This window comes from Staurois parvus, unplaced genomic scaffold (assembly GCF_062004578.1).
Source record: "Staurois parvus isolate SC_StPar_1 unplaced genomic scaffold, SC_StPar_1.0 ptg000175l, whole genome shotgun sequence".
Classification (NCBI taxonomy): domain Eukaryota; kingdom Metazoa; phylum Chordata; class Amphibia; order Anura; family Ranidae; genus Staurois; species Staurois parvus.
Genome location: NW_028317971.1, coordinates 13601238 through 13625393, shown reverse-complemented (window position 1 = coordinate 13625393; position 24156 = coordinate 13601238). Strand labels below are relative to the sequence as shown.

The 24156-nt window shown below is 40.5% G+C and overlaps 1 protein-coding gene across 1 annotated transcript in view; it reads left to right on the top strand.

Moving 5' to 3' along the window:
* SND1 (staphylococcal nuclease and tudor domain containing 1) overlaps positions 1 to 22790 on the top strand; it is a 987097-nt gene extending 964307 nt beyond the window's left edge. The window contains exons 21-24 of the mRNA XM_089676965.1: positions 11193 to 11306; positions 11390 to 11593; positions 14633 to 14677; positions 22259 to 22790. Of these exons, the coding sequence (XP_089533091.1) occupies positions 11193 to 11306; positions 11390 to 11593; positions 14633 to 14677; positions 22259 to 22324 (429 nt within the window). The 3' untranslated portion in view covers positions 22325 to 22790. The remainder of the gene's footprint in view (positions 1 to 11192; positions 11307 to 11389; positions 11594 to 14632; positions 14678 to 22258) is intronic.
* Positions 22791 to 24156: the final 1366 nt, after the last annotated feature.

Genomic DNA, 24156 nt, shown 5'->3' with positions numbered 1-24156 from the left:
ATTCATCTTGCCATCAATTTTCACAAGATTGCCAGTGTCTTTAGAGCTTACACACTCCCAAAAAATCAGAGAGCCACCACCATGCTTCCCAGTGGGGAATGGTATTCATGTCGCTATAGGCCTTGTTGACCCCTCCAAACATAGAACATCTGGTTGTGACCATAAAGCTCTTATTTTTGTGTGATCACTCCAGATTACAGTGTGCTAGAAGCTGTGATGCGTGTCAAGGTGTTGTCAGGCATATTGTAACTGGGCATTTTTTGTGGCATTGGCGCAGTGAAGGCTTTTTTATGACAACTCAACCATGCGGCTCATTTTTGTTTTAAGTATTTTTGTATTGTGCTCCTTGAAACAGCCACTCCATCTTTTTCCAGAGCAGCCTGTATTTCTTTGAGGTTACTTGTGGGTTTTTCTTTGTATCCCGAACAATTCTTATGCCAGTTGTGGCTGCAGTCTTTCTTGGTCTACCTGACCTTGGCTTGGTATCAAGAAATCCCAAAATTTTCCACTTCTTAATAAATAATTGAACAGTACTGACAGGCATATTCAAGGCTTTGGATATCTTTTTATATCCTTTTCCATCTTTATAAACTTCCATTATCTTGTTACACAGGTCTTTTGACAGTTCTTTTCTGCTCCCCATGGCTCAGTATCTAGCCTGCTCATTGCATCTAAGTGAGCTAACAAACTCATTGACTATTTATACACACACTAATTGCAATTTAAAAAGCCACAGATGTGGGAAATTAGCCTTTAATTTTGACCTGTGTGCACCTTGTGTGACTGTACCAAGGCCAAACATTCCAAGGTATGTAAACTTTTTATCAGGTCCATTTGGGCGATTTCTCTTATTATGATTTAATAAGGAGCCAAACAATTTAAAGGCTTCATATGTTAATTCTCCTTAATTAAGACAGGTTTTTTTTTTGGCATAACACAGGTCTGCGACTAAAAAGCTACTTGATTATTTTCATATAATTTCTATGTATTTTGGTGTGTTGAAAACAAAATATTGAAAAAACTCCTAGACGTCATGATTTGCCACAAAATGCAAAATTGTCTTCAAATTTATCAAATTTTTTTAATTTTTGGTATTTTTTTATATTATGGGTTTTTAACCAAATTTAAAGTCCAAATTGCTATTAATTAATTCACATAAGTGCATTTAAGATATAAAATGCCAAAAAAACCTTAAAGGGGTTGTCCGAGTTATGTAAAAAAAAAATAGCACTGTAAATCTGAAGGTCCGCAAAATATACGTAAGCTAAGCAAGTTTTAGGGAAAAAAAATTTATTTCCTCATTTCCCTAGATCTCTTCTGGCCCTTTGTTGTTATTTGAAGGTAAACAATCTCTGCCCCTCCCCCCTGCAAAGGGGGTGAATACAAGTGCTGCTCTGAGTTACATGTCTGACTACTGGGATACTCAGCAGCATGCTGTATGTGTAAGCCTCAGTCCTGAGTCTGTGCTTCTAATGGTAGAAGGGGTTAATCCTTCCTGAAGAATCCAGTGGGAGGGAGATACAGGGCAGATAGCAGCAGCTCAAGTCAGTGCAGGGGGGTGTGGCCAGCACTGTAAGGTCTCCTGTACAGACACAGAGCTGCTCTCTCCTGCAGTCCACACTTGTGCACGAATCATTATCAGGTTCTTGGCTCTAGGCTGTTCACACTTTTTCATCGCAGTTCGTGTTAGCTCGTCATTCTTCAACCGTTATGTTATGGCTCCGCGAAAGTGTATTAATTCGCCAGACAGTTTCTGTTTCATCTGTGGTGAATATACAGTGTTGAAGCAACAGCAGAATATTACAGACTTTGTGAAAAAAGTATACTTTGCATACTTTGGACTAAAAATTGGAGATCAAGATAAAGTTTGGGCACCTCATAAAGTGTGCAAACGGTGTGTTGAGGACCTCCGAAATGGGATTTCTATGGTATGGCGAGAGCAAAAATACCATAGTGACGACTGTTACTTTTGTCCATGCGATGTGAAAGGGTTTAATTCCAAATGGAAGCATTCCATTTCATACCCCAATCTTTACTCAGCAATTCGTCCCATCCCTCATGGCACAGATATACCAGTACCCAAGCCCCCTGCTACCTTGGAAGAGATATCTAGCTCCAATGAAGGTGACGTCATACCTGAACCAGATGACGAATCAAGTTCTGACTTTGAAGATGATACAAGACCAAAATTATTTTCTCAGGAGGAGATGAATGATTTGGTAAGAGACTTGAATCTTCCCAAAGATGCCGCTGAGTTACTCAGATCAAGGCTGAAAAGCAGGAATTTATTGTTGCCAGGAGTGTCATCTTCATGGTTCAGACATCGTGAAAAGGAGTTCCTTACTTCTCCCAGGAGGACAAGTTGGTTTATTGCATTGATGTCGAAGGTCTGATGGGTCAATTTAAAATCCAATATGATTCAGAGCAATGTCGTTTTTTTATAGATTCTTCAAAAAGAAGTCTCAAAGCAGTTTTACTTCACAACGGTGGTTTTTACGCTTTCATACCTGTAGCTCATTCCGTACACTTGAAGGAAACCTACGAGAACTTGGAATTGGTTAAACTTAAACTTAAATATGAAGACCATGGTTGGCAAGTGTGTGGGGACTTGAAGGTCTTGTGCATGCTGCTCGGGCAACAAGCTGGGTATACCAAATACCCTTGTTTTCTGTGTCTATGGGACAGTCGAGACCGACAAAATCACTGGACCAAGAAGAGTTGGCAGCCGAGGGTGCTAACAGTCGGTGAAAAAAATGTCCTCCGAGAAACTTTGGTACCTTCCCATAAAGTTCTTCTACCACCTCTCCACATAAAATTGGGATTGATGAAATTCATAAAATCACTTCCAAGAGATGAAGAATGCTTCAAATACTTGGTCACCAAGTTTCCAGGCCTGTCAGAGGAAAAACTTTAGGAAGGTGTGTTCGTCGGACCAGACATTAGAAGGCTTATAGTTGATCAAGAGTTTGTCAATACCATGACGGATCCTCAAAAAGAAGGGTGGATTGCATTTAAAGAAGTCGTACAGAAATTTTTAGGCAATAACAAACATCCTCACTACAAAAAGATCGTCGGACGAATGCTGAAAGCATTTCAAGCTTTAGGTTGCCTGATGAGTTTGAAAGTGCATTTCCTCCAGTCCCACCTTGACTACTTTCCTGAAAATTTGGGAGCTGTGAGTGAGGAACAAGGTGAACGATTCCACCAAGACATTAAAGAGATGGAAAGGAGATACCAGGGAAAATGGAGCATTACAATGATGGCAGACTACTGTTGGATGCTTCAGAGAGACATTCCAGATGCTACTCACAAGTGTAAATGCACCAAGAGGAGCCTCACAGGGAAGAAGAATCGAGTATAGTGTGTGTAGGTGAGCTCATTTCAGTTCAAAAAAGGATTTTCATGAAAAAATTGTAATAAAACTTTAATTTTATAAGTCTATTTCCATTTATTTTGAGGTATTGCCTTATTTAACATAGTTACCTAAATTGTCAGGAAACGTGATATCCTATGACAAAATGGAGGTAATTTTCGGATTCAGCGCACCAAAAAACATAAAGATTATGTGGAATAACCAAAACAGCTCTTGAAAAAAATTTTGCAGACCTGTGTAATCAGTCATATTTTCAATATCAACACCAATATTTTGTGATTTCTGCCAGAGTATGCAAACTTTTGAGCACTGAATAAATGACACTTTGCTACAATGTAAAGTAGTGAGTGTACAGCTTGTATAACAGTGTAAATTTGCTGTCCCCTCAAAATAACTCAACACACAGCCATTAATATCTCAACCTCTGGCAACAAAAGTGAGTACACCCCTAAGTGAAAATGTCCAAATTGGGCCCCACCTTTACCCTCAGCCTCTTTAGCAAGGCAGTGGTCGTCTTGGAGGTGTGTTTGGGGTCGTTATGTTGAGAAACTGCCCTGCGGCCCAATCTCCGAAGGGAGAGGGTCATGCTGTGCTTATGTCACAGTACATGTTGGCATTTATGGTTCCGTCAATGAACTGTAGCTCCTCAGTGCCGGCAGCACTCGTGCAGCCCCAGACCATGACACTCCCACCACCATGCTTGACTGTAGGCAAGACACAATTGTCTTTGTACCCTCACGTGGTTTCTGCCACACACGCTTGACACCATCTGAACCAAATAAGTTTATCTTGGTCTCATCAGACCACAGGAAACGGTTCCAGTAATCCATTTCCTTAGTCTGCTTGTCTTCCACAAACTGTTTGGGGCTTTCTTGTTCATCATCTTTAGAAGAGGCTTGCTTCAGATCAATTTGATGCAGGGTGCGGCGTATGGTGTGAGCACTGACAGGCTGACCCCCCCACCCCTTCAACCTCTGCAGCAATGCTGGCAGCACTCATACGTCTATTTCTCAAAGACAACCTCTGGATATGATGCTGAGCATGTGCACTCAACTTCTTTGGTCGACCATGGCGAGGCCTGTTCTGAGTGGAACCTGTCCTGTTAAACAGCTGTATGGTCTTGGCCACCATGCAGCAGCTCAGTTTCAGGGTGTTGGCAATCTTCTTATAACCTAGGCCATCTTTATATAGAGCAGGAATTTTTTTTTTTTTCAGATCCTTAGAGAGTTCTTTGCCGTGAGGTTCCATGTTGAACTTCCAGTGACCAGTATGAGAGAGTGAGAGCAATAACACCAAATTTAACACACCTGCTCCCCATTCACACCTGAGATCTTGTAACAGGAACAAATCACATGACACTGGGGAGGGAAAATGGCTAATAGGGCCCACTTTGGACATTTGCACTTAGAGGTGTACTCACTTTTGTTGCCAGCAGTTTAGAAATTAATGGCTGTGTGTTGAGTTATTTTGAGGGGACAGCAACTTTACACTGTTATACAAGCTGTACACTCACTACTTTACATTGTAGCAAAGTGTCATTTCTTCAGTGTTGTCACATGAAAAGAGAGAATAAAATATTTACAAAAATGTGAGGGGTATAATCACTTCCGTGAGATACTGTATGAACATCCAAATTGGAGAAAGGGTTTAGGAATTACAGCTCTTAAGAGTAGCCACCCCCCCCCCTTTTTTCAAAAGTAATTGGACAATTGAATCAAAAGCTGTTTCGTGGCCAGGTGTGGGCTCTTTCGTTATTTCTTCATAAATTAAGCAGGTAAAAGGTCTGGAATTGATTCTAAGTGTGATATTTGCATTTGGAAACTATTGCTGTGAACCTACATCATGCATTCAAAGGAGCTGTCCATGCAAGTGAAACAGGCCATTGTAAGGCTTCAAAAATGAACCAAATCCATCAGAGAGATAGCAGCAACATTAGGAGTGGCCAAATCAACAGTTTGGTACATTTTGAGGAAAGAAGAATGCACTGGTGAGCTCAGCAACGTAAAAAAGGCATGGACATCCATGGAAGACAACAGAGGTGGATGATCACAGGATTCTCTATTGTAAAGAAAAACCCATTCACAACATCCAGACAAGTGAAAGACACTCTCCAGGAGGTGGGCGTATCATTGTCAAAGTCTACAATCAAGAGAAGACTTCATGAGAGCAAATACAGAGGGTTCACCACAAGGTGCAAACCATTCATAAGCCAGATTAGACTTTGCCAAAAAACATCTAAAAAGCCAGACCAGTTCTGGAAAAGCATTCTTTGGATGGATGAAACTAAGATTAGTCTGTACCAGAATGACGGGAAGAATAAAGTGTGGGGAAGGCTTGGAACAGCTCATGATCCAAAGCACGCAACGTCATCTGTAAAACATGGTGGAGGCAGTGTGATGGCCTGGACCTGCGTGGCTTCCGGTCATGGAGTCACCTGTGTTTATTGATGATGTGACAGAAGACAGAGGCAGCCAGATGAATTCTGCAGTGTTTAAAGATATGCTGTAATTCCAGCTTCAGCCAAATGCAGCAAAGTTGATTGGATGGCGTTTCGCAGTACAGATGGACAATAATCCAAAACACACTGCAAAAACAACCCAGGAGCTTTTGAAGGAAAAGTGGAATATTCTGCAATGGCCAAGTCAATCACCTGATCTCAACCCAACTGAGAATTCATTTCACTTGCTGAAGGCAAAACTAAAGGCAGAAAGACCCACAAACAAAGAACTGAAGACAGCTGCAGTTAGAGCCTGGCAAAGCATCAGAAAGGAGGAAACCCAGTCTTTTGTAATGTCCATGGGTTCCAGACTTCAGGCAGTCATTGCTAGTAAAGGATTTTCAACAAAATATTAAAAATGAGCATTTTGTTTATGATTATATTCATTTTACGAATTACTTTTGGGATGGCTACTCTTAAGAGCTGTAATTCCTAAACCCTTCCACCAATTTGGATCTACATACCCTCAAATTAAACCTGAGTGTGTGCACTTCAGCCCATATCCATTGTATAACTATAGCTTGAATATGTTTTGGTAAATACCTAAAAAAATCTAAAATTGTGCCCCTGTCCAAATATATATGGACTAAGTCCTGTGTCTTGTATTTTTTTATTACGATTATGTGACTTTGTACTTGCAAATTACATATCTTGAAGTTGAATACAGGCCCCTCCCCTCTGTCCACTGTCTCTCCTTAGTGTTTGCTTTAAAACTGGGGTCCCATGCAGTGGGTGTGGTTATGAGGATATACTGGGGATGTTCCAAGCAAAGGTTATGTCAGTGTCCAATCACCTGAAGGTCATGGCATGTAACCCATGGTCTATGGCTACAAGTGACCTGTTCTGTACTCCAAGCTGTGGAATTTACAGGCATGTCTAAATTTCCATTTTTTTTGCCTGGGATGCCACTTAAGGGCTCCGCCAGGTGCTCTGGAACTGTGATAGACCGTCCTGTCCAGTGCAATCCCAACACCAAGCACACAGCAGATTACAGTGCCATCTACTGCATTCCAATGTCACTGAGTGAACAGAACTTAATAAAACGTCACTTGTTTCATTTCAATAAAGTTCTAACAAACTAAATGGTGTGATGCATCAGATTAGTGCATTGGCACAATTTCTTCCCAGGACATGGCCACCGGTGTGAACAAACCATAAACTATTTTCATTAATGCACAATGTACCTCTGAACTTCCTAGCAAACTTAACCAATTCACTATCACAGCCCCCTCTCTCCTGCCATTTTCTATGCCCTTTTCTAGGCATGTCTAATTATTGTCAGTGCTCGTTAAGTTCCTCCACCATTCACCTTCTTGCATAACCTTTTATGTAGCAGCCAGGGGAGTGGTGAAAGGGAATCCTATAGAAGAGTGTCATCTGAGTGACAGCTCTGAGTCTGCTACTACGGACATCGCATTTAGATGTCTATACAAGAGAGGCTTTTACTGGTAAATGCTATGCAAACAATACATTAAATGCATATATAATCTTATGGGAAGATTTTTGTTGAAAAAAATGGTCTGGCCATAGGGTCTCTTTAAAGTACCTTCAGTTCCAGTTTCAGAGTATTAAATAGAAATCCTAACTGGAGCACTCTGTGTAGCTTTAAAGAAACTACTAGCAGGTTTTTACAAGCTTAAAGGAAGTTATGTAGGAAACATGCAGCATTCTGCTGATGACCCCTTGAAATGTTGCTTGCTTGTCTAGCATAGCTTCAGTACTTTAAATCTTTGACCAAAAACAAGTACAACCCCACTTACAAAATAGTTGGGATGCTTTGTAATGTATACATTAAAACATAATGCAATGATTTGCAAATCTCATAAATCCATATTTTAATTACAGTAGAAAATAGCCTGGCTCAGGATTGAGCACGCATGAGTGCCCCCATAGGTAGCTGCTTTCTATGGTGGGCACTCTGCATATGTTGTGTGTGTATCTATACATTTTTACTTTGTGTATTTAGGAAAGAATCCAGGCCTTTTATACAGATCTAATGAGCTGCCCAGAACCACTTTTCACAGCTCGTACTGTGAAGAAGCCTTCCCGCATTTGGAGGCTAAATCTTTTTTTTCCTCCAGACATAAAGAGTGCCCTCTTGCTCCCCCCCCCCACCCCCGTGATCACCTGAAAGTGAATAACTCTACACTTAGTTCACTATATGGACCACTTTTGTATTTATACAAGATGATTCCCCCCCCCCCCTTAGGCTCAAACTGATCTGTTTTTCTTCCATTTCTGCGTTAAAAAAGTGGAAGAAAAACACATGACAGTTTAAAGTTGATTTTGAATGTTTGCCCACTCACAAGGAAATGATCAGTCTGAAAATCGAATGATAGATGTACTGTAACACAGAGAAACAGAATAGTAACAGATTATGCACTGATTTGCATGTTCATGAGGGAAATAAGTGTTTGATCCCCTATCATTCAGCAGGATTTCTGTCCACAGGAACAATCAAACAATCAGATTCCAAACTCTCCATCATGGCAAAGACCAAAGAGCTGTCCAAGGATTTCCGGGACAAGATTGTAGACCTACACAAGGCTGGACTGGGCTACCAAACTATCGCCAAGCAGCTTGGTGAGAAGGTGACAACAGTTGGTGTAATCATTCGCAAATGGAAGAAACACAAAACAACTGTCAGTCTCCCTAGGTCTAGTGCACCATGCAAGATCTCACCTCGTGGAGTGTCAATGATCATGAGAACAGTGAGGAATCATCCCAGAACTACACGTGAGGATCTTGTGAATGATCACCAGGCAGCTTGGACCACAGTCACCAAGAAAACAATTGTTAACACACTATGCCGACAAGGATTGAAATCCTGCAGTGCCCGCAAGGTCCCTCTGCTCAAGAAAGCACATATCCAGGCCCGTCTGACGTTTGCCACTGAACATCTGAATGATGCAGAGGAGGACTGGTTGAAACTGTTGTGGTCAGATGAGACCAAAATCGAGCTCTTTGGCATCAACTCAATTTGCTGTGTTTGGAGGAGGAGGAATGCTGCCTATGACCCCAAGAACACCATTCCAACTGTCAAACATGGTGGTGGAAACATTCTGCTTTGGGGGTGTTTTTCTGCTAAGGTGACAACTTCACCGCATTAAAGGGGCAATGTACTGTCAAATCTTAGGTGAGAACCTTCTTCCCTCAGCCAGGGCATTGAAAATGGGTCGTGGGTGTTCCAGCATGACAATGAATCAAAACACACGGCCAAGGCAACAAAGGAGTGGCTCAAGAAGAAGCACATTAAGGTCCAAGAGTGGCCTAGCTAGTCTCCAGACCTTAATCCGATTGAAAATCTGTGAAGGGAGTTCAAAGTTCGAGTTGCCAAACGTTAGCCACCAAACCTTAATCACTTGGAGAGGATCTGCCAAGAGAAGTGGGCCAAAATCCCTCCTGAGATGTGTGCAAACCTGGTGGCCAACAACCGGAAACGTCTGACCTCTGTGATTGCCAGCAAGGGATTTGCCACCAAGTACTAAATCATGTTTAGTGAAGGAAATCAAATACTTATTTCCCTCATGAACATGCAAATCAGTGTATAATTTGTTAGACATGCATTTCTTTTGAATTTTTTGTTGCTATTCTGTCTCTCAGTGTTACAATACACCTACCGTTCGATTTTTAGACTGATCATTTCTTTGTGAGTGGGCAAACATTCAAAATCGGCAGGGGATCAAATGCTTATTTCCTTCGCTGTACATGACACTTCACACTGGTCTGTTGCATTTTTCAAAGTCCTGCTTGCTGAATGTTTTTGGTGCATGTTTGGAGCGGTAAACAAAACTCATCGGAAACGCACCTCCCCGTTGAAATAGAAAAACCTTGCAAAAACTCTTCTGTGGTTATGTTTTTGGTGGGTTTTTTTTTTTTTTTTACAGCTGCAAAATGTGGTAACAAAGCATATGCGTTTTTACCATTCTTTTGAAAGGGAGCAGCATGAAAGTAACCTTAATTGCCTTTTCTCAAGGCAGAATAAATTCAGTTCCTCTCATCTTTCCTCATAGCCAAGTGCCTCCATGCCTCTTATCAGTTTGGTTGCCATTCTCTGCACTTTCTCCAGTTCTCCAATATCTTTTTTATGAATTTGTGCCGAAAAACTGAACTGCATATTCTAAATTTTACTAAAGATTTATACAGGGACAGGGGCAAAGTGATGTCTCTCTCTTGTACCACATTCCAATGTGGGTGCCGAATGAAGGATCCTGTTCCCAAAGCAAACATTGCAGGTCAGCCCCGCTGCTATGAAGTCATGGGTATGATTCCCAAAGTGTACTTGAGGGTAATGATTTAGAAACTGCTAGTGAGCCATGGAGGCAATATTCAGATTTTGATAGAAGTAAAAAATAGAAAATTATTCTCCAAGAGGAGAAAGCATCCATCACCTAAAAACACAAGCAAAAAGCTGGAGCCATGCAGAGTGGGTGTGGTTATATGGATACACTAGGGGGCAGACCCAGCAAATCTTTTGGCATTGTCCAGTTAGCAGATAGTAGTAGCATGTTACCCATGGTCTATGAATCAATTCCTGTACTGTACAATAGTTTGTTTACTATAGCATTCCATAGGTGTTAGTCTTTACCAGAAAGTGCTTAGCTACTGGTTACTATATTCAACACAGATTCCCCCCCCCCCCCATCTTATTTCCACTACCATCACCCTCTAAGACATGATGTATCTAGATTTAAGCATAATGATGCTTGGCCTACTAGGTGGTCCATTTGTTGTATGATATTAGTAACTGGGCCAGCTGTAACCTGCAGAGCAGGATGGCACTTGCCTGTAGTTTCACTTATGACTATTTATCCTTCTCAAACATGATTTTCTTTCCTGTATAGCCTTCTTTTATATCTTCCAGTAACTACATGACTTCTTAACATACAGACATGCACACCGTTTTAATTTTGCTCTGATTTACTCTGATAAATAGTTTCATTCCCCCTACTTAGTGTGGACAGTCGCTGGCCGCAGGCAGCTCAGCAAGGCTGCTATGAACTTGCATCGTGAATACTGCTCCGGCCCCCAGCCTGCCCCACAGCTAACATGTATTTTTGTTCTTGACATCGTTTCATCTCCCAGCTGCTGGCAACAGCCCTCAGCCTCCGATTGCCAACATTAATTCCTTCGTCATAAAATCTGTGAGAATATACATTCTTGTAGGGCTCTTCTGTGTTCTTAAATGCATTGTATATGATGATGGTATGTTGATGTGAGCGCAGCCTCTACTGTAATGTTGCTGAGAGAGCTATGTGTTCTGCAGTTATAGACCACAATTACACTCATGTTTATAAACCTTTTCTTTTCATGTAATTTTAGAGAGAAGTGCTATCTTCCACTCGCTTGGGTCCCCTCCCTGCATCCTTCAATGTTCGTACGCTTCCTGCTCAGGCTATAGAGTACAGCTTTGCCTTCATCCAAGTGCCGCAGGATGTGAGTATAAACTAGAAGCTCATAAGTGTAATGAGACGCTAATTATAAATTAAGTTAATTTAAATCTTGCTTGGGTCTTTCAGGAGGATGCCCGTGCAGATGTGGTGGATAATGTGGTCCGTGACATTCAGAACACTCAGTGTCTTTTGAATGTGGAATATGCTGGAGCCAATTGTCCACATGTAACCCTGCAGTTTGCTGATTCTAAGGAGGATGTGGGCCTAGGTTTGGTGAAAGAAGGCCTGGTAATGGTGGAGGTTCGCAAAGAAAAGCAATTCCAGAAAGTTGTAAGTAAACATGGCATTCTTGGATGACCACGAGTCCTCTTAGTCTGTATCTAATACTCTGTGGTATTAATGCACAGGTAGATGACTTGCTTTTATCTCACCTTGCTGTTATTGGATGAGTTACAAAATTTGGAATATCACAAGTGTAATAAAAGCGCCACACCCTTAATACTTTAAAGCAGCAATTCCACCTCAAAGAAACCAAATAAATTTCTTAGTGCTATAACTTAAATAAAGGAATGCGCTAAAGCCACAAACTATTCCTAATTTAGTGTAGAAACATTAGTGCAAAAGATATATATATCTATTCTCAATTAATATCAAAAAATATCAAAATTATGTGCAAAACTATTTTTTAGTGCATAAGTAATTTAAATAATTAAATTTGTGAATATAAAAAAATGTCCAATTCTGAATTTCTTCAAATGTCCGAACAAATCCTTTTCAAATTCAGGTGCTCTCAAAGAAATTGTGCCAAAATCCACCACCAAAGTAAAGTTGGGTAACTCACCAGAGCTCCATGCTTATCAATCTCTAGATCAGCAAAAAATGCTTTTTGCTCTGGGAGCAGATGCAATGAATCAACTTCTCAGGTGTGATGATCAATAGCTACACAATCATCCATAAGGTAGTTATCCACCACTCAATATAATGGTTCCAGGAGCATTATATCACTCTCTCTTTTTATATCTCTCCACCGAGGTCATGTTTGGGAATGAAAGAGAAAATCATGGTGCAGCCAGTTTTTTTATAAAAGTATCCAACAATTTAATAAAGATTTACACTCACAAAAAGGGTGTCTTCACCGACACCAGTATAACAGCATAAAACAGCAAATGGTATAACAGTCTCCTGTTCCCTGCACACTCACTACAGCGCTCGTGACTCAATTTTCTCCACAGACGTCAGCATCCAGCAGCATCCCGCCCCTTGAAGACGTCATTCATGACGAAACTAGTAGGGCTTGGCTTGCTGGATGCCGACGTCTGTGAAAAAACTATGTAACATGGTTTTGATATTACTAGCACATCAAATAAAGCAGGGTGCAGCGCTAAAATGGCCACGGACTCCGGAGGGAGAGTGAAGGATACTACACTATTTGGCCTCCTCTGTTTTTTGAGCTCCTTTGGGAGCCATCCACATCCACAGAGCAGTTCTTTCCAAGTGTGGCAGCACTACCAAGCAGAGAGGGGTATCTGACCAGACCCATATAGGATCCTTGATGTCCTGTGGTTACCAACTTTAAATGAGCATTTTGATTGCGTATCTGGTGAGTGCGCAATCTTTGCATACTATATCACCTCATCCACGGATCCAGCCACTGGATTTCTAAAGATCATCTGGGATCTCAATTGCACTTACACTATGGACTGTATTTGTTTTAGTGTGTATCACCTATTCACGTTACCAGTCACTATTTAGTGACACTTTTATCTGCACTTTGTCACCTATTTTATGTGATTTTTATTGTATTGCATTTTATACCATACATGAGAGTATTTGAACATAGTGAGATTTAACAGACTATTTTAGCGCTGCACCCTGCTTTATTTGATTATTTTGAAGGTTTTATATGGTGCCTTTTGGTGTTCAGCTGCTGGTTTTATTTCAATTTTACCATTTGGCTTTAGCGCTCACTCATCTTGTTGTTTTACTACTTACTAGCATAGTTTGGGAGACAATATAACACCACCTGTGTGACTGCTGCTTCACTGTCAGATGCACTTTTTTAACAATTCCATCCAGAAGTACTTTTGACAGTTTTTTTTCTTAAAAATATGTTTAGCAAGCAATGCCCCTTTCTGAGGCCCCTTGAACTAGCTGGACCAGTGTGAGAGTAAAAGGAATTAATGAACCATGGAGCACCTTTTGGTCATGACAATATGATACTTGGCAATTCTGGTTCATATTTTCATAGAATATTGTGCATTTGGGATACCTATAATCCCATTGCAGAGAGCATACAAGTAATAAGGTATACTGTGTCATCTGGCAGTGTCCAAATTACTTGTAATTTAATGGAAAATGTATCATGCGGCCACATCAGGACAGAAAAACTCAAGCTGACAAACTGTGGCTGCCACAGCCCTCCCCCTGCCCAACTCAATACCTCATTAACGGACTTATTTACAGGAGTAATTTTAATTGATATTCAGCTGACAATATTGACTACTATAAGCCCCAGTGCCCAGCTAATGTAAATCAATACAGTGAAAATTCATAGCATCCAAGAACTGGAAGCTGTCCCTTCCAATCTTATGGACATGATGAAGTGTGTCATGATTAAGCAGACAACGCACTGTCCTTATTGCAACTCAAATACATATGTCTGTTGATCCAGCATCATCTGAAGGATATTGCCTGTCTGTCCAGAAGGAACATTTTATCATTTTACAAAAAAGTGCCACATAAGTAATTGCAACTCATTTAGTTGCAGCTTTGATTATGATTATTGTGCCCTCATTAAAAACCTTTCATCTGCAGCATGGTTGCAGCTCAGTGCTTTTGGTTGCACGTTAATAATCTTAAGTGTATCACATTTTTAATGTTTTAATGCAAGAAAACTGCTTTTAGCAAGCTACCTATTCTCTTATTCTTCTTTGCCCATTTTTATTTTAGAAAACAGGGGTTAATTTGCTTGGCTTTTCTGATCATGCTACCCTCTTGGCTGCCTTTGTTGGCAGACCCAATCTGACTCCTCTACAAGCTTGTGTAATCAGTAGCTTTGTTGGGCTTCATTACAGCTCTGCAATCAGGGGATGTGTTGGCTTCTACGTTCAACTGAGCCTCACAAGCGTTATCCCTGACACGATAACCTCTTCACAATAGATGTTCAGATTTCTGGAATCACAGCAATTTGTTGTTTAATCTCCTCTAGGAGTTACACTTAGTGAATGTGATGCACAAAAAGTGACAAAGCCTTGGTGTTACTGTTGTAATTATGACATTTTAGTATTCTTAAATTTAGTTTGCTCCTTGTGTAGTAAATGTTAATGTATGTAACGCAATAGTCTTCTTCTTTTTTTTTTTTCTTAACAGATTGCAGAGTATTTGAGTGCTCAGGAATCTGCAAAGTCTGCCAGAGTAAGTACATACATTGTGCTAGTTAACTACAAGCGAACACCTTTTGTTATATATTTGTCAGAATAGCTAACTTTGAATAGGTCTCCAAGTATGGGATGCTACACTATAGATAAACAACATAACAGAATAACCTTTGACACATGCTACCAGATGGCCACATCATAAAATATTATAACATTCCTGTTTTAGCTACCTAAAAAAGTCCTGGAGAGTTCATGACACGAGTGAACTATTGATTAACTCCGGCCTATTTTTATATTTTATTTGATATTCAGGTTCATTTCTTTATCACATGCAAAAATACCACTTCCCCAGAAGTCTGTCATTCCTATGAATAGTAGTATTTGCATTTATATTTCCACAAGTACATTGCCAAAAGGCCAACAGAATTGTTCATGGGTCAGTGCTTTGGGTCAGCAAAGCCCATTAAATGATTTTACATTCAATGAGTGGCATATTCACTTACAAGCCTGCCAAGAGAAAATGGCACCTGTTCAGAAGGCCATTCTCCATTTCAAGGGCCCTATTTGTGTTCAGTTTCTGAATCTGATTTTTGACAGAACACAAAAGGACATTTGCAGAGAATGTGTCACAGCACAGTGGACCGACAGTGTGAAAATGTCAGGCCAGAAAGTGGTTATGTATTACTATATATTTTGAGACATCGCTTTAAACAGTGCATGTGCCAAATGTTATGGGCTGTTTGACTGTCCATTGCCGGAAAATTAGTTGGGGTGTTTCACTTTAAGCATTATGGAATACTGAATTCTTACATAAACAAATTATATATATATATATATATATATATATATATATATATATATATATATATACAGTTGTGTTCAAAATAATAGCAGTCAGGCATCACTGACCTGATCAATCACTGTTTTTGGTAGAAATTATATTTCTACATGGCAAATAATTTACTAGCAGGTGTAGTAGAGTAATAGAAATCCAACAGACCCAACAGTCATGACATGCATGCTGCTGATTCTGTGTAATTGAATCACTATTTGAAAGGGGCATGTTCAAAATAATAGCAGTGTGGAGTTCTATTAGTGAGGTCATTCATTCTTTGAAAAACAGGTGGCAATTATTGCCCTTATTTAAGGAAGGAAGGCAACAAATGTTGTACATGCTGGTTACAGTGCATTTCTCTCTGAAATTCTGAGGAAAATGGGTCGTTCCAGACATTGTTCAGAAGAACAGCGTACCTTGATTAAAAAGTTGATTGGAGAGTGGAAAACATATAAAGAAGTGCAGAAAATGATAAGCTGCTCAGCTAAAATGATCGCAAATGCTTTAAAATGGCAACCAAAACCTGAAAGACGTGGAAGAAAGCGAAAAACTACCATTCGAATGGATAGAAGAATGGCCAAAATGGCAAGGACTCAGCCAACAATCATCTCCAGGAAGATCAAAGAAGGTGTAAAGTTCCCTGTGAGTACTGTTACAATTAGAAGACGCCTATGTGAAGCCAAGCTATCTGCAAGAAGCCCCCACAAAGTCCCACTGTTGAAAAAAAGACGTGCTGAAGAGGTTACAATTTTCCAAAGAGCACATTGACTGGCCTAAAGAGAAATGGCGCAACATTTTGTGGACTGATGAAAGTAAGATTGTTCTTTTTGGGTCTAGTGGCCGGAGACAGTTTGTCAGATGACCCCCAAACACTGAATTCAAGCCACAGTACACTGTGAAGACAGTGAAGCATGGTTGCGCAAGCATCATGATATGGGGATGTTTCTCATACTACGGTGTTGAGCCTATTTATCACATACCAGGGATCATGGATCAGTTTGAATACATCAGAATACTTGAAGAGGTCATGCTGCCTTATGCTGAAGAGGAAATGCCCTTGAAATGTGTGTTCCAACAAGACAACGACCCCAAACACACCAGTAAACGTGCAACATCTTGGTTCCAGACCAACAAGATTGACGTTATGGAGTGGCCAGCCCAATCCCCGGATCTTGATCCAATAGAAAACTTGTGGGGTGACATCAAAAATGCAGTTTCTGAGGCAAAACCAAGAAATAGAGAAGAACTGTGGAATGTAGTCCAATCATCCTGGGCTAGAATACCTGTTCACAGGTGCCATAAGTTGGTTGACTCCATGCAACACAGATGTACAGCAGTTCTCAGAAACAGTGCTTATACAACTAAATATTAATTAAGTGATTCAAAGGAAAGCTAAATCTTCAAACATTTTTCAGTTTATATAGTGAATGTTTGAGTTTGTAAAGAAGAATGCAAACACTGCTATTTTTTTGAACAGTCTAATATTCACTTTTCTTCAATTATTTTAGAGGAACAACACAAATTTGAAATATTTTTCTTCATGTTTTGATTTGGAATAGAATGTGTAGTGTTCCCAATGCATTTGTGTGTATGGAAATAAAAGCTTTTAGAAGAATTTTGAGCTTTATTCACTTTTTTCAACACACTGCTATTATTTTGAACACAACTGTGTGTGTGTGTGTGTGTGTGTGTGTGTATGTATGTATGTATATATATATATATATATATATATATATATATATATATATATGTATGTATGTATGTATATATATATATATATATATATATATATATATATATATATATATATATACACACACACACTGCTCAAAAAAATTATAGGAACACTTTTTATATAGCATCAAGTCAATTAAGCTTCTGGGATATTGATCTGGTCAGTTAAGTAGCAGAGGGGGTTGTTAATCAGTTTCACCTGCTTTGGTGTTATTGAAATTAACAACAGGTCCACTAGATGGGAAAGAATGAGATGACCCCCAAAACAGGAATGGTTTTACAGGTGGAGGCCGCTGACATTTTTTCACCCACTCATCTTTTCTGACAGTTTTTCACTAGTTTTGCATTTGGCTAGAGTTAATGTCACTACTGGTAGCATGAGGTGATACATGAACCCTACTGAGTTTGCACTGGCAGTCCAACTTCTCCAGGATTGCACGTCTATGCATGCCATTGCCAGGTTTCCTGTGTCCCCCATCACAGTCTCAAGAGCATGTAGGAGATTTTAGGAGACAGGCAGTTACTCTAGGAGAGCTGAACAGGGCTGTAGAAGGTCCTTAACCCATCAGCAGGACCAGTATCTTCTCCTTTGTGCAAGGAGGAACAGGATGAGCACTGCCAGAGCCCTACAAAATTACCTCCAGCAGGCCACTGGTGTGAATGTCTCTAACCAAACTATCAGAAATAGACTTTGAGGGTGGCCTGAGGGCCTGGCTTCCTCTAGTGGGCCCTGTGCTCACTGTCTGGCAACATAGAGCTTGATAGGCATTTTCCATTGAACACCAGAATTGGCAGGTCTGCCACTGGCACCCTGTGCTTTTCATAGATGAGAGCAGGTTCACCCTGAGCACATGTGACAGACGTGAAAGGGTCTGGAGAAGCCGTGGAGAATGTTCTGCTACCTGTAACTTCGTTCAGCATGACCATTTTGGTGGTGGGTCAGTGATGGTCTGGGGAGGCATATCCATGGAGGGACGTACAGACCTCTACAGGTTAGACAATGGCACCCTGACTGTCATTAGGTATCGGGATGAAATCCTTGGACCCCTTGTCAGACTCTACGCTGGTGCAGTGGGTCCTGGGTTCCTCCAGGTGCACGACACTGCACGGCCTCATGTGGCAAGAGTATGCAGGCAGTTCCTGGAGGATGAAGGAATTGATGTAATTGAATGGCCCCCACGATCACCTGACCTAAATCCAATAGAAAACCTCTGGGATATCATGTTTCAGTCCATCCGACGTCGCCAGGTTGCACCTCAGACTGTCCAGGAGCTCAGTGATGCCCTGGTCCAGATCTGGGAGGAAATATCCCAGGACACCATTCGTTGTCTCATTAGGAGCATGCTTCGACATTGTCAGGCTTGCAAGCACGTGGGGGCCATACAAACTACAGAGTACCATTTTGAGATGCTGCAATGAAATTTAAGCAAAATGGACTAGCCTGCTGCATAATTTTTTCACTTTGATTTTCAGGGTGTCTTTGAATTCAGTTCTTTGTAGGTTGATAATTTCAATTTCCATCAAACGATGGGGCATCCTTACGTTCCTAACACATTACCCTGTCCATATCAGTATCGATATCCAGCATGGTATTTTTCCCCAATGCCTAGATAAATCACTTTTGAATTTTTTCCACCTTTAAAGTGACTTATAATCTGTGCAATTCAATTAAAAACATACTTTAATCTTTAAAGCTGGAAAAAAAAACCTTACCATTACATGGTTGCATAAATATACACACCCTTAAACTTATACTTTGTTGACGTTCCTTTTCATTTTATGATAGCAGTCAGTCTTTTGGGCAAGACGTCTAACAGCATGGCACATCTTGCCCAGGGAATCTTTGCAGTGTACCTTGCAAAAGCACTCCAAATCTGTCGGCTTGTGAGGGCATCTCTCCTCCTGTGTACAGCCCTCTTCAGGTCACCCCACAGATTTTCAATTGGATTCAGGTCCAGGCTCTGGCTATGCCATTCTAAAACTTAAATCTTCTGATGAAGTAATTCTTCATAAGTCCATCCATGTTGTCTAAAGCCCCAATTCCAGTTGAAGAAACACAGCTCCAAATTATAATACTGCCACCACCGTGCTTCCCTGCAGGTATGGTGTTTTGGTTGGGTGATGTGCAGACCGCGTTGGTTTTGCACCAAACATACCTTTTGGAATTATGGTCAAAGAGTTTACGTTTGGCCTTATCAGACCATAACACATTTTTCCACATGCTCTTAGCAGACGTGATGTATGTTTTTGCAAAATGTAGGCAGGCTTGAATGTTTTTCTTAGTAAGAAAATGCTTCTATCTTGCCACACTACGTCGTAGCCCAGACATATGAAGAATACGGGAGTTTGTTGTCACATGTGGCACAAAACCAGTACTTATCAGAAAGTTTTGCAGCTCCCTTTAAAGTTGCAGGGCTCTTGACAGCCTCCAAGGTCAGAAGAATGGCAGATCAAAGTTTTGGAATGGCCCTGCAGAGCTCAGACCTGAATCCAGTTGAAAATCTGTGGGGTGACCTGAAGAGGACTGTACACAGAAGATGCCCTCGTAATCTGGGAGATTTGGAGTGCTCTTGCGAGGAAGGGAGGTCAAATATTCCCAAGGCAAGAAGTGCAATGTGGGGATGGACTCCTATCCCAAAAAGACTGAATATTGTCATGAAATCAGAAGGTGCTTCAATAAAGTGTTTAAAGTGGTTGTAAAGGCTAGACCATTTTTACCTTAATACATCCCCTGCATTAAGGTACAAAAAATGTTGCAGTACCAGTATCGCCCCTTTCACCTCCTAAAACGTACCCGAGCCCTCACTCAATCCAGTGCTGTGCCTGTGTTCACAGGATAGAGAGGTATCAGAGGGAGTCATTGGCTCCCACTGCTCTCAATCAAATCCTGTGAGCAGGGGGCAAGATCGAGCCCAAGCATGTGCCTCCCTAGAAACGGCTTCCTATGGTGGCACATGCAGAAGAGGAGGATCCAAGAGCATCGGCAGGGCACCCCTGAAGAGGGAAAAAAGAGAGATTTTACCTTTACAACCACTTTAAGGATGTGAACATTTATGCAGCCACATAATGGTAATTATATTTTTTTTCCCATTTGAAGATTACAGTTTTTCTAATTGAATTGCACAGATTATCGGCACATAAAGATGGAAAAAATGTAAAGTGATGTATCTTGGTCTGAGTTTTTTACATTTCAAAAATCTGCCATTTTTACAGGGGTGTGTACACTTTTTACATCCAGTGCGTGTGTATATATACAGTGTGTGTGTGTATGTATATGTGTGTGTATAAGACTCAGATATGCACCTGTATGTGTGTGTGTATATATATATATGTATATTTATACACACACACACACACACGCACACACGTGTGTGTGTGTGTGTGTGTATATATATGTGTGTATATATATATATATATATATGTATATATATATATATATATATATATATACACACACACACATACAGGTGCATATCTGAGTCTTATAGAACATTTGTTTAGCTCATTACATGAAAGTAGGTTTAAGAATATGACTTAGATTACAAAGTCTTCAGTTTTACTCAAATTAGTAGATGCAAAAGTGAATACATCCCACAACAAAAACTACTACAATCTAGTATTTTGCATGACCTCCATGATTTGTAAGGACAGCACCAAGTCTTCTAGGCATGAAGTGAACAAGTTGGCGACATATTGCAACATCGACCTTTTTCCATTCTTCAAGAACAACCTCTTTTAGAGTCTGGATGTTGGATGGAGAGTGATGCTCAACTTGACTCCTAGGAATTCCCCATAGGTGTTCGACTTGGTTCAGATCAGGAGACATACTTGGCCACTGAATCACTTTCACCCTGTTCTTCTTCAGAAATGCAACAGTGGCCTTTTTGGATCATTGTCATGTTGGAAAAGTGCACGACGACCAAGGGCAGAGTGATGGTAGCATCTTTTCTGTCGATATAGAGCAGTGCATCTGTGAATTCATGATACCATCAATGAAATGCAGCTCCCTGACGCTAGCAGCACTGATTCATCCCCACAGAAGGACACTGCCACCACTATGTAGGCACCATGCATTTTTCTTTGTACTCTCACCTTTGCAATGCCATACAGTTTTGAAGCCATCAGTTCCAAAAACAATTATCTTGGTCTTATTACTCCAGAGTACAGAGTTACAGTAATCTTCTTTTTCAGCATGGGCCCTGGCAAATTCTAGGTGGGATTTTATGTGCATGGGCTTTAGGAAAAGTTTCCTTTGTGGATGACACTCATGCATGCCATTCCTCTGCAGTGTATGCCGTATTGTCACGGAAAACAATCACCCCAGTTTGGCTTTCTACTTCTTTAGCTAACTGCAGTGAACTTGCATGGCAATTTTCTTCAACCCTTCTCATCAGAAGATGCTCCTGTTGAGGCATTAACTTCCATGGATGGCCTGGACATCTCTATGAGATGGTTGCACTTCCATCTTTGTTAAATTTGTTTATTACTTTTGCTACAGTATTCTGACTGATGAGCAAATCTTCTTGTAGGCTTCATCTTTCTTGTGTAAAGAAATTTTCTTTCTCAAGTCTTGTGACATTTCTCATCCATGTGGTGCCATTGCTGACAGCATGAAATGGGAAGGGGTTTTCTTTGTAAAGTAATGCCCTTTTATAATCAACTGTCTGCTGGACACCTGTTTAATGAATAATTAGACTCACCTGTAGTTCAATTCTTGTTAGGAGCAAAGCTAAATTTAAGACAACGAAATCATAAGACTTTCTTTGGGGTGCATTCATTTTTCCAACATGGTCTTGAATGAAAATACTTTTTTTGTGTGTGCAAATTAACAAATTTTGTTTGCAGTCAATGGCCTGCACTTGTGGGAGTATTTTGTGGTATAGTGTCCTATAGAAAATATTGAATCTGAAAGTAAAGTAACAGTTTTCTGACAAATCTGTTGGGGTGTACTTATTTATGCTATATGTATGTGTGTGTGTGTATATATATATATATATATATATGTGTGTGTGTGTGTATATTTATTGTTTTCTTTTTTTGTTATTTAAGCTGAACCTCTGGCGCTATGGTGATTTCCGAGCTGATGATGCGGATGAATTTGGATACAGCCGCTAGAAAAATGCCATTCCAAAGATGACAGAAGCCCACCCTGTTCTCTGCTGCCATCCAGATTTCTGCTGCCTGCTTTTCTGTCTTGCACGTCATCCCCATATCAAGTCACCCCTCTAATCTAAGAGGAGAATTTCCAGCCAACACCACCATATACACTGGAGGGAGCTTACAGGGTTAAACCTGGACAAACATTTGTATCATGCAGATTTCCTAAAAAATCAGTTTGTACATCAACTGCTAATTTTTACATTTTTTTTTTAAAGCAAAATACATATATACGCGGGCTGATATTTAGTTTTGTACTTTCCTGTAATTCAGTCCTGTGTCCTGAAATCACATAACGGTTGATTGTCAAAGTTTTATCTGTTCTTTTCAAATAGTATTTTCCCCTCCTTTATCCAATGTCCAGGGTCATATGTTTTGTCTTGTGTATTTAATGGCTCAATAAAGTACATCGTATTAAATTCTCTATGTTGTAAAGTGTGAATGATTGTGATGCAAGTTAACTGAACGTTACCTATTTAGAGCATGTATAGATCCATTAGGGATCCAACCAGATAACAAAAAAATAAAAAACAAATTTGAGTCCTTGACCTACTTAACTCTGTAACTGTCAAGGATGTGTACCACAGGTCATTGCAATACATGTACAGTATAGGTCATGTGTTCATGTCATGGCAATCATAAGGTTTAAACAAGCTGTTTAAATTTGCTTGTGGGTAGAAGACAGCATGACAGCTGTTCAAACAATGCAAAATGTGAATGAGCCCAATAGCAAAGCCTTACACCTTTGTATTGTAGTATGGGTTTTACCACAGCATGCACACTTTAGTTGCCGTGTCACTGATTTTGAATAACACGCCAATACAGCAAGACAATGATGCAACGCACCACAACACAAGTTTAATGTGCTATAAGTGTGCATGTAAAAAAAAAAAATAGAAGTGCAGGAGTGTTCAGCAGCACCAAGGGTTAAAGGAATGTGTTGAAGGGAACCTTTCCTGAGAGAAACATGAAAGGTGTGATTGCTGACCATACATCTATCAGCCATAACTTTATGACCACCCGTCTAATATTGAGTAGGCTGTCCTTTTGCCTTTAAAACAACCCTGACCCATCAAGACATGGACGCCAATAGATCCCCTGAAGGTATGTTGTGGTGTCTGGTACTGAGCTGTCAGTAGCAGATCCTTTAAAAGAGAAATTCTAGTTTCCTAAGGAGAAAAAATATATATATTATATTGCCAAACGTTCCATGATCAACTGTTAGTGGTATTATAACAAAGTGGAAGCAACTGGGAACAGCGGCAACTCAGCCACAAAGTGGTAGGCTACATAAAATGACAGAGCGGGGTCAGTGCATTAAGTGGCCAACTGTTTGCAGAGTCAATAGCTAAAGACCTCCAAACTTCGTGTGGCCTTCAGATTAGCACAACAGTGTGTATAGAGTTCCATGGAATGGGTTTCCATGGCCAAGCAGCTGCATCCAAGCCTTACATCACCAAGTGCAATACAAAGCATCATGCAGTGGTGTAAAGCATGCCGCCACTGGACTCTAGAGTAGTGGAGACATGTTTTCTGGAGTGACTAATCACGTTTGTCTGGCAATCCGATGGACAATCTGGGTTTAGTGGTTGTCAGGAGAATGGTACTTGCCTGACTGCATTGTGCGAAGTGTGAAGTTTGGTGGAGGGGGAATTATGGTGTTGGATTGTTTTTCAGGGGGTGGGCTTGGTCCCTTAGTACCAGTGAAGGGAACACTTAAGGCGTCAGCATACCAATCATTTTGGGCAATTTCATGCTCCCAACTTTGTGGGAAGAGTTTGGGGATGACC